This window comes from Hibiscus syriacus, unplaced genomic scaffold (assembly GCF_006381635.1).
Source record: "Hibiscus syriacus cultivar Baekdansim isolate YM2019G1 unplaced genomic scaffold, ASM638163v2 tig00111273_pilon, whole genome shotgun sequence".
In the NCBI taxonomy this organism is placed as follows: domain Eukaryota; kingdom Viridiplantae; phylum Streptophyta; class Magnoliopsida; order Malvales; family Malvaceae; genus Hibiscus; species Hibiscus syriacus.
In genome coordinates, this window is record NW_024063040.1 from 1,691,728 (window position 1) to 1,703,630 (window position 11,903).

At 36.6% G+C, this 11,903-nt stretch overlaps 1 protein-coding gene and 1 long non-coding RNA gene across 2 annotated transcripts; both read left to right on the top strand.

Moving 5' to 3' along the window:
* Positions 1-509: 509 nt before the first annotated feature.
* On the top strand, positions 510-2,323 carry LOC120157530. Its single transcript, XR_005519146.1, has 3 exons — positions 510-1,045; positions 1,181-1,260; positions 1,947-2,323. It is a non-coding gene; the product is annotated as an uncharacterized LOC120157530 (long non-coding RNA).
* A 1,870-nt stretch (positions 2,324-4,193) lies between these two features.
* LOC120157701 (SKP1-interacting partner 15-like) lies at positions 4,194-5,917 on the top strand. Its single transcript, XM_039168759.1, has 2 exons — positions 4,194-5,449; positions 5,609-5,917. The coding sequence occupies exon 1, from the start codon at positions 4,334-4,336 to the stop codon at positions 5,447-5,449; it is 1,116 nt and encodes a 371-aa protein (XP_039024690.1). The 5' UTR covers positions 4,194-4,333; the 3' UTR covers positions 5,609-5,917.
* Positions 5,918-11,903: the final 5,986 nt, after the last annotated feature.

Below are 11,903 nucleotides of genomic sequence, written 5' to 3' on the forward strand. Positions count from 1 at the left end.
TCAGATCATACCCAATTGTTGATGTGGCACTTTGCTCAGGGGCAATTACCTAAAATCCCATGCCCATTTATCATTTGCTCCTGGGCACAAAGATGCAGAACATTGTTTAGTAGCAATTGCCCCAACATTAGTTCTCTTATATTGGTTAATGTCAAAAGGCATTATAGGTTTCCTGCTGGCTATCACAGGCGCCCCACAGCCTTCCTTTATTTGAGCTTGGGACTAGCAGTGCAAGCACAAGTTGATTTCCATTTTGTTTTTAACAAATTTAATAAATATGTTTTTTTCACCTTGCATCTATTGTGAAAGACATTATCTACTTTTAGAATGAGTTACACATTCAACTTGACAGATGCTCCGCCTTCTGGAATGCATTCAGCTCTTGAGATGCATAATTATCTGCAAGAGAGGATGATCAAGTTGGACATCTATTTGTGAAGGATACGAAATCCATTGGATCAGCATATGATCGTTATCTCCAGAGCACGGTACCATCTTGAACCTTTACTCATTCTGATTTATTCCTCACCTAGCATCTACATTGTTGTATTCTAAAGTGTTCATCAAATTGCTTTTGAAGAAACTTTCTTCTTTTACTTCTGGAGAAGTTAGTACATTTGGTGGGTTGATAAGGGGTGTTGGTGGTGCAATGCCTTCTCATCCAATAGCTGATCCTCCTGTGATGGGTCGTCTTGGATCTGCTGCTCCAGATTTGTCACCAAATGGTCAAAATGTCGGTTTTAGTGGTCAAGTTCCGGTAGATGCAATGACAAGGCCAGGTAGGGATACTATTCCTCTACCTCCAGATGCTTCCAACACTATACGTTGAAGGGTTTCCTCCTGACAGCACAAGGCGGGAAATAGCCCGCATCCTATTTAGTGTAGTGCTTGATAAGATATATTGACCTGTTCAATGATACAATATTTTAACTTTTTTACCTGGCTTCCGATTGTTGGTTCACATTCCTTGATCAAGGCTTTAGATATCTTTCGCCCATTTGATGGATATGAAGAAGTACGATTAGTGAGCAAAGAACCCCGACAGGTAAGTGGAGTAGGCCTTGCCAAATATTTCATTTGTCTACTGTAGCATAGCTCATTTGTTGTTTTCTTTGCACGTGAAATTGTCGTAATTGAGAGTGTTCTATCGAATGGTAAAACCTGGTGCATTGTAATACAGCGTGGTGGATCCTGTTATCCTTTGTTTTGTTGATTTTTCAAGTCCTGCATGTGCGGCAACTGCAATGAGTGCCTTGCAAGGTAATCTCTTCTTTCTTTGATTTTGACATTTATAGAAGGTAGCTGATCATAGGAAACCTTAGTGAATACTATTGAATGATATTGGTGCTCTTGAGCATTTGGCTTAAGTGCTAGGTTTCTGTATCCACTGCTCAAAGAGAGAAAGATTGATATCTATGGCTTTTTAAGCTATATATTTTTCCCATTATCCATTTCTCGATGCATATATCTATATTTCTATGTCATATATAATGCTTTTGACCTAGTTAGAATTACAAGTTAGACGGTACTAACTCAGTTGTTGTACTTGCACAAATATCAAGTAACAATAATATCTGTATAATTAAAGATATACATATATATGTCATTTTATTTTTCTATACAAAATTATTTTCCTATAATGAAACTATTGTATCTTAAACATGTAACTATAGCTATCCAACAACTTGACTGTGTTCAACTAAGCTTGGATGGTAATAGTTTTTTACTTGTTCAAGATCCTGTCTAAATCTGGTCAAGCCTAGAGATCAAGATCATGTCTAAATCTGGTCAAACCTAGAGACCCAACTAGCCTTTGACTATACGGAACTTTTTCTTCCTTTTAAAACACATTTCCCCCCTCAAAAACATCTACATTCTGTAGTCTTTGTTATTTGTTAATATATATATTTTTTAATTTCCTGAGTAAGTCTTGTTATATTGTGCAGGTTATAAAATGGATGAACATGACCCGGATTCTAAATACTCGAGGCTGCAGTTTTCTCGACACCCCGGCCCAAGGTCGGGTCCTGGAACTCGTGGAAGGAGGTAAATGTGACTTTCTTTCGGCAAATAGGCTATCTTTTTCTATATACGGTAAGATTTTGAAGACGCACCATCTTTATGAAATAGTACATTTAAACCATGTAATTTAAATTACTCGATCCCGATGAGCATTTTCCTTAGAGATTACCAGAAATTTAGGAGTGTGGATCAAGCAATACTAGAATTGCTTGCACGTTTCAGGAATCCATGTTGTACCATGACTTAAGAGATATAAGAGCTATTTTTGTTGTAGAGATAAGATCTTTGTAGCATCTGCAATAGTGTTAGTTGATTATGGGCATTGTGATTGTAGATCTCTACTAAGAATAGTTTTTAAAGTAATTTGAACCTGAATTAGAGCTCAGCAAAAGAATTAAAACTGATTCAAATCATAGTATTTGGTTCAGTTTGATTTTATTAAACTTCGGTTCTATTTTGGTTCACTTATAAAATTTGGTTAAGTTTTGGTTTGGGTTTAATTTACAAGTTAAAAAAACTACATTTATTTGATTCAAATTGAAATGGTTTTCATTTTATATTTTATTAATGAAAAATAACTTTAAAATATTATTTTTCGAGCATCTTTCTGATGATACATGCCGCTTTGTTAGGGCATCGAGTTAATAACTCGAAAGCATTATATACTCTTTGAATGTCGTTAGGCTGAAGAGTGATCGGTAAAGAGCAACCCACTAAGGTCTTGTCCCCCATATCTCTGAAAAGAGGCTAGGAGTGTTTCTTGATATCTAAACAGTTAATGTTTTGCCTGGTCAAAAATCAAACGCCAAGGTGTGCTCCTCTCATGGTTTCGCATGTTCAAACGTCTAACATGCTCTTGGGCTCTCTCTTAGAATCGGAGGACAACCTTGAGGGTGCGCCACTCTTCAGTGGTTCTTCTTCATTAGAATTGCACTAAGAAATAAATTATGTTACAAGAGCACAAAAGCGTCCACATTTTGGAAGACTTATTCAAACAAAAAATACAAAAAACTCGTGCGACTATGTAAGCTTGATAAGAAGACTAGTCATTATTATTGATTGTGAATATCTTGATTCCGATTAAAAAATGTTCACGACTCGTATTATATATCGAATTAAAATTTATATATAAATTGATTTACAGTCATTAAAAATTGACATAAAAATAACAAAATTATCTCTTAATTAATTAATTTTAATATTAATTTTAAAAAAAGTAACTCTTTAATATTTTAATAGTGTATCAATTTTTGAGGTGATAGTAAAATTATATATATATAATTTTACTTACGTGGTGTATATACAACTACTTAAAAACAGAATCTCGCATTTACCCTTAAATATTAGGTTCAATTTATAAAATAAGTGTCTAAACTATTATAAAATAAGTGCCTAAATTAGAGTTACAAACGTTACCACTTTAGGTGCTCGGGCCATAATTGTCGTTAGTTTTTTCGTTAAGTGACATGTGTCACATTCTGATAATTTTGATATTTATTTTTTTAAATTAAATATATTATTATATTTATTAAAAAAAACTCTAATTTCTCTTAAAGTACAAAAAATATCTAAATCTCTAAAAATCCTAAACCCTAACCTTAGTTCACTACCGTTGATCTTTTCGGCCACAACCACCATCGCCGACGTAGTCTCTACCATCCTCCTATTCATACGTCGCCATAGTTGTCGTCGATTAGCTGTCGAAATCGTGTGGGATAACGATTTTCATCCTAGGGTTCGTAGGTACAAGATATCGATTGGTCGTGATTTCATAGAGTTATTGATTGTTGGGAAAAATGAGGTCTGGTGGAGTTTCGTCAACAGCAAAGGATGGCGGTCGACATGGATTTAAGGGTTGAAATTAAGGTATTTAAAGTTTTGGGGCTATTACAAAATTTTTGTGTTTTTTAAATATAATTTTTTATTTTTAAATAATTTTTTTAAATTACTAGAATGTGACATGTGTTAATTAACAGAGAAAATTAACAGCGTTTATGGTGCGGACGCCTAAAGTAATAACTTTTATAATGTTAGACATTTGGATGATTAAAAAAATAGATTAGACACCTATTCTTTAAAAAACACTATATTTGGAGCACTTATTTTATAATTAAGCCTAAATACTAATATATGTATTTTTGGGTCTGGCCTACGCGAGACTAAACAGACAAGGCGTAGAGTCCTTTAGCCACCTTTCGGAAAAGAAACCAGACTCTTTACGCAACACCCAACCCCAAGCCTCCTCCTATGTTATTTAAATCCCGTGTGATTCCCTGCTTCGCACCGTATTCTTCTTCTCTGATCTCCGTCCATGAAAATGGAGGATTCGCCGATCAGCCGTCTCTCCGAAGACACTCTCAATCAGATATTCTCTTACCTCTCTCTTCGTGAAATCGTGATCTGCCGCTCCGTTTGCAAGCTCTTTAACCAAACCCTGACCTCACCGTCTTTCATGCACCTCATCTCCACCCGATCCCACCTCAACCTCCTCGCTGTCCGACCCCCACATCACCACCATAATCATCACAACCGCCACGTGTCCCTCTATTCCTTCATCCACGTCTACGATCCCGATCAGAATCAATGGCTTCGATTCAGCCTCGATTTCCTTCCCTTCCGATCTCCTCACCCCGTCGCGTCTTCGCTCGGTCTGTTATACCTCTGGGCTGACACTCCGGACTCGAACAAGTCACTCATCGTTTGTAACCCCTTGACTCGTCAATACAAAGTACTCCCTCAACTCGGCTCGGCTTGGTCGCGCCATGGCTCCGTGCTAGTTGACTCATGGAACCGAGTCATGGTCTTAACGGAACTGGCTGCTCTTTACTTCTCCTTTTCTCAGGAAACCCAACAATGGCTCAAATTCTCTTCGAATTTACCTTCCAAACCCCGAAGCCCCATTGTGATTTCCAACTCCGTTTTCGCCCTATGCGACGTGGGATCGCCGTGGAGAAGTAAGTGGAAATTATTCTCTTGCGCTGTCAAAAATTTGTTAAATTTAAATTTAAATGTGATGAACAATAACTGGGAATGTTTGGAAAGGCATGAATGGGGTGACATTTTCGATGTAATGAAAAGACCGCGTTTAGTACCTGGAAATGGGAACAAGATCTTGATGATTGGGGGTTTAAAATCGAGTTATTCCTTTAATCAATCTGGTTTGACGATTTTGATTTTGAGATTGGATTTGGAAACAATGGAGTGGGAAGAGGCAACAAGGATGCCAGAGGCGATGCTCAGGTGGTTTCAGGATAGTAAATTTAAGGTGTTTGGAGGAGGGAATAGAGTTTGCTTTTCCGGGAAGAAAATTCGGAGACTGGCTCTTTGGGATTGCTGCAAATGGCGGTGGATTGATGGGGTGCCTGGAAACGGGGATGAGCTTTTCCGGGGATTTACATATGAAGCTCGGCTTACTGCAGTTCCTTAAATCCATGCCTGTTATGTTCTTACATTGTTCACTATTTGAATCATTGCTGGATTTTGCTTGAATCGCTGTGAATGGTGGTAGATTGATGGGGTGATTAGAAATGTGGACGAGTTTTTCTGGGGATTTACTGTTTGAGCTCGGCTTACCCTGGTTCATTAAATGGATGCTCGTTGCGTTCTTACAATGTTTACCACTTTGAATCATTGTTGTTTTTTGTTTATGTTCTTCTAGTGAAATGAAAGATTCAGGGTAGTGCAAAAAGACTGTAACCTGTTGTCGAGACCTCAGGGACTCAAGAATGAAAAGTGGGAATTGAGTTCATCTTAGGCAATGTAAATTGTTAATTAAGATGAAAAACAGAACCCCGAGAATTTGAGATTTCTTCTATTACTATTTTCAATGCTTAATTGGGACATTTGAATTATTTTCCTCTGAAATTAATGGAAGAAACAAGCCTTATGAGATCAATGTATGAGCCATTGTTAAAGCCAATGGCTTTTTCCGTCATTTATATATCACTTTAGATAGTTCAACTGATAAGAATAACATCATGGTGTGTATTGGAATGTTTTGTGATTTATGGTAGTTTTGGAATCAAAAGTATGAAGTCATAGCTAGGATTGATGTAGTTTTTCCAAGGATGTATTATAAAGGCACCATTTGGGAGAGATCTGAACTAATTTGAGTGGTGCTTTAGATATGTTCTTTTGTCTGAGAGATTGCTCTTCTGTCGGTTGTAGGATTTGGGATGAGGTGGCTGTGAGAAGAACTAAAATAGTTGACCTTAGTGAAAGTCATGGTAGAAAGGACATGTTTTGAAGTTTCTAACGACTCTCTTCTCTTCCTTTCTCCTCTCTGTATTCCATGTTCCTATGTTCTTTCTGTTCTTCTCTTCTCGTCTATTTCTTCTCTATTCACAGGTTTGTCATTGATTTTAATTTGGCCTGTATTTGTTTCTATGTGAGAATGAAGATTCAAATGAAACCAAAATATAAATTGCAGTGAAAGCATGAATTGGAGCTTAAAATAAATATTAGTTCTAACACAATAAATATCACTCTTTTTGCTACAAGTATACTTGCAAATTCATATGCAAGAAAGAGGACAAAGATATTTGTTCATATGATTTGGCTATATTGTCACTATTACTTTTATCTCATTTATTTTGAATTTTGTCGCTTACCACATTAGAAAGAATTCATGGCATACTAATAAAAGCAAATGCATGCTGAATATGATAGTGTCAACTTTAATAGTAGGAGCTAGTTATAAAATTATGCTAAAAAAACTATCCTTCAAGATGCAGTCAGATTGCCTTTAGAAACCTTTGTTTATGGGCAGGGGAGTTTGTGGTTCTGCTAATTCTTCAAGAGTCGTTAACTTGTGAATATTTGTTAAATGTTAAATCATTATAGTGTTGTCTGTATGTGATAGGCTGCCATCGCTACCTTCTAATTTAGATACTAATCACAATTAGCTTTTCGGCCAAAAAAAAAATCACAGTTAGCTTGGTAGAACTCGAGTCTGATTTAGCAGAATTGGTGACATCATGAACTTCTTGCATAAGTAGACTCTTGTTTTTTTGGAGGATATGAATGGATAGAACACAGATAATATTGAGCTTTTTGAAGTAATACCTCACTGATTATCAAAATGGTATGAAAATAAGTACTTTTTTTTATACGGGTCATAAATGTTTCCTTATGATCATAAAGGATAGGGATTAAGCACTTGAGCTAACATCCCTATTGCTAATTACTTGCACATGTGCTTGTATTGGGCTCAAGATGTTAGGACGTGATCCAAAATCCTAGAGAGCTTAGCATGTGCTTAGTGCTATTATTTCTTTAGAAGCCCCTGCAAGCAGTGGAGTATGAATGATTGTGCAGGAATCCTTATATGGTTTTTATCTCGTGAATATATGTTGTTTAGATAATCAATATATGTTGTTTAGATAATCAATATAGCGTTTTTTTGTTTATACATGATAGGCATCCATCTTTTCCTTAAAATTAGGATGCTAATATCAAATAGCTTGGGAGAGCTTGAATATGATTTATCAGCATTGGGCTCATCAAGAACTTCATGCATAAGAATATTCAGTCCTGTTTTTACACGAAGACGAATGGATGATATGAATATAAGCCTTGTCTGATACTATGTTACTCAAATTTGCGTGCGAGTTTTATATACTGATATTGTCATGGTTGGTGGAGGACATGAGGAAGGAGGAGAAGACGATCGGGGAAGTGAAGAGAGATTTGGAGAAAATGATAAACGAGGGTTAGGGATTGCTGAAGGAATTGGGATTTTTACCTGATGAAGTTAAGGTCACGTGAGGAGCACGGGTTCATTAAACCCAACAACTATTTGAAGATCCAGCAGCCGTGAGCCCAATAGAGAAGTCCACCAAAGAAGCCTAAGGATAATATGCAGTAACAGAATTAGTTAGAATCTAAGCCAGCTGGCTTGTTAGATTTTATAGTACACTGTATAAAAATAAATATACCTGCAAAAGGGAGGATTATGCATCATTTCTTCAATCTTTTCTGTTTCTATTCTGAAATCTCATTTTTCTCTTCTTCATTATCTTGCTTTCATCACAAATTGGTATCTCAGAGCCAAATTTTCCTGGCAAAACGTTACTGGAATGCCAAAGAAAAATTAAAAATGACTGAAACAGCAGAAAATTCAGCATTACAAAAATAATTGGAGGAGTTATCAACGTTGGTCAAGTAATCTCAGGATGACTCGAAGATTCCTAAATGGTGGGAGAATCAAGAAAATCGACTTTCTTCATTGGAATCCAGGATGGCCACTAATCAAGGGTATGTGGAGGAATTATTGAAGATTTTAACTGGTAAAAATGGGGAGCAGAACCAGTCTGATAATGAGCAGGTACAGTCCCCTAACGCTTCTAAAACAGAGGGTAAACAACCTGTAAAAGTCACTGTGCTTAATGATAAGACTAGGTTTACTTATAAACCTAATGAACCTGGAATTCTAAGATCTAAACCAGGGGATTTACCTAGTTTTAGAAATGATGTCCAAGCAGGAGAGAACAGTGCAGTTAGAAACAATATAGTCAGTTTGGAAGTGAATAAAAGAGGCACTGGAGGTTTCTCTAATACTGCAGGGTTAATGTGGTATATACCCAAGATTGAGCTGCCTTTTTTTTGAAGGAAATAATCCTAGAGGGTGGATACAAAAATGCCTCAAGTATTTTTCTTTATGTAATAATGCAGAGGAACAAAAGGTGGAGGTGGCTACAATGTATTTAATGGGGAAGGCATAAATCTGGTTCGATGGTTATATTATGCAAAAGCATCATGTGACATGGCATGAATTTGAGGCAGATCTTTGTCATAGATTTTATGATAAGTACTTTGCTGATATAGTGGAGGAATTATCAAAGTTAGTGCAGAAGGGATCAGTGGAGGAGTACCAGGACATGTTTGAAGAATTACAACCTCATATGTTGTTACAGAATCCTACTCTAGGTGAGGAGTTTTTTGTCTCTCTTTTTATTAGTGGGCTAAGAGAAGATATCAAGCATAGAGTAAAGGTTTTGGAACCAAAGACACTCTCTGAAGCTTGCAGACAAGCTAAACTGTATGAGCTTTATGTGGAATATGAGAATAAAAGAGGGAGAGCATTTTTTAGAAACCCACCCTACCCAAACCCATTACCTACTACTAAACCTAATTTATCAAACCCACAACAGAAAGGTTCAGTTAGTCTGCCTCCAAAACAGAATTTATTGGAGTACATGAGACAAAACAACCTATGTTTTAAGTGTGGTGAGAAGTTCTCTCCAGGGCATCAATGTAAGATTAAGCAATTGAATATGATGATTGAAGTAGAACCTATTTTATCTTCAAAAACTTTACCAAATGAGACAGAACAACAAGTGTTACAAGAAGATGAGAGTCTAGAAATTTCTATGAATGCTATCACTGGGTGTATTGGTCATAATACACTAAGGATTCAAGGCACTATTCTAGGCAGGCCACTGAACATATTAATTGACAGTAGTAGCACCCACAGTTTCTTAACACCTTAGTGGGCTGATGCATGGATTCAGGTAACTACACCATATCCTTTAGTTATTACAGTGGCCAATGGACAACAGTTTTTCAGTACAGCTAGGTGTAACAGGGTGGAATGGCAAATGCAGGGACATTCTTTTATTCATGATTTTAGACTTCTTCAATTAGGGGTAAGTGATATGGTCCTAGGTGTTGATTGGATGAAGTTAGTCAGTCCTATCTTGATGGACTTTAATAAACTGACACTCAGTTTTGTACATCAATATGAACAGATTGTGATACATGGCCAACAACCCTCGAATTTTTTGCAACAGATTTCAGGAGCTACACTATTGAAGATGATAGTTTTAAATTTTGCTTTATTGGGGTATGCTGTTTTGATGAATATAACAGAAGGTTCAAGGCCTACTCCTACAACTATTCAACCATTATTGGAAAAATACAATTCTATTTTTGTTGAGCCTACAGGTCTTCCACCTACAAGAACTCATGATCATGCTATCACTTTAAAGCCTGATTCTATGACTGTTAATTTAAGGCCTTACAGATTCCCTCATAATCAAAAAACTGAAGTGGAAAAACAGATTGCTACTATGTTATCTTCTTCTATTATTCAACCTAGCAAAAGTCCTTTTGCTTCTCCATGCCTTCTCATTAAAAAGAAGGATGATACATGGAGGTTCTGTGTTGATTATAGACAGTTGAACAACATGACAATTAAGAATAAATTTCCTATTCCTGTTGTTGAGGATTTATTAGATGAGCTATATGGGGTTGTCTACTTTTCAAAGATTGATCTCAGGTCAGGTTACTGGCATATCAAGATTAAAGAGAAGGACATTTATAAAACAGTATTCCGAACTCATCAGGGTCATTATGAATTTAAGGTAATACCCTTTGGGTTAACTAATGCTCTTGAAACATTTCAGGCTTTGATGAATGAATTATTTAGTTCATTCCTTAAGAAGTTTGTTTTGGTGTTTTTTGATGATATATTAGTTTACAACAACTCTATGACAGACCATATTATGCATTTACAATTGGTTTTGGATGTTTTTCAAAGTAATCAACTATTTGCAAAACTATCTAAGTGTTTCTTTGGTCAGACCCAAGTAGAGTACTTGGGCCATATTATTTCAGCTGCTGGTGTTGCTACTGATCCTAGCAAGGTAGAAGCAATGAGAAATTGGCCTTTACCTAAATCCTTAAAATCATTGAGGGGATTTTTAGGGTTGACAGGCAATTATAGAAGATTTATAAAAGATTATGGGACTATTAGTAAACCTTTGACTCAGATGCTGGAAAAGGATTGTTTTAAGTGGCACAGTGCATCTTTGACTGCTTTTGAAGAACTTAAGAGAACTATGTGTCTTGCACCTGTGTTAGCTCTACCAAACTTTACTAATTTTTTTTAGAGACTGATGCTAGCTCTGTAGGCATAGGGTTGTTTTATCACAGGAGGGCAGACTTATAGCATTTTTAAGTAAAGCTCTAAGTCCGAGACATGCTGCTCTGTCTATTTATGAGAGGGAATACCTTGCTATTTTATTAGCAGTCTCCAAGTGGAGACACTATTTAGAGAGCACACCTTTTATCATCAAAACTGATCATGAGCCTTTAAAATACTTATTGGAGCAGAAAGACAAAATTATTGGGATTGGATTATACTATCCAATACAGGAAAGGTAAATCAAATGTTGTGCCAGATGCTTTATCCAGGCAGTGGGAAGACCAGGGTCAGTGTCTTGTCATGGGAACTACCCTAGTTATTCCTACTTGGGTTCAAGAAGTGGAGGAGAGTTACATGGATGATTTATTGGCTATTGAGTGGATTTCTAGTTTAACTGTGTCTCCTACTACTGATTCTAAGTGGAAATATTCCAAAGGAATTCTCAGATTTCAAGACAGGGTATATATTGGTACTAAAGAATCTCTTAGGCTGCAGATTCTTCAAACCTTACATGACTCACCTCATGGAGGTCATTCAGGAACTCAGACCACTTATCAAAGAATTAGAAGTTATTTTTATTGGCCTAAACTTAAGACCATGGTGGCTACTTATGTAAGGGCTTGTCCAGTATGTCAGCAAACTAAAGTGGAGCATGTTGCTAAACCTGGTCTACTTCAGCCACTGCCTATTCCTCAACAGGCCTGGGAAGTAATCACTATGGATTTTATAGAAGGTTTACCTACTTCTTTGATGAAGAACTGTATCTTAGTGGTGGTTGATAAGTTCACAAAATACAGTCATTTTGTGGCACTATCACACCCTTATACTGCTGCTGAAGTAGCTAAACTATATTTGGACAACATTTATAAGCTGCATGGCCAGCCTAAAGTGGCCATTTCAGACAGAGATAAAACCTTCACTAGTCTCTTTTGGAGAGAACTAATGAAAAAGTTGG

Coding starts and splice junctions, on each gene's coding strand:
- LOC120157701 (XM_039168759.1), top strand. CDS start 4,334: ATGAAAATGGAGGATTCGCCGATCAGCCGTCTCTCCGAAGACACTCTC.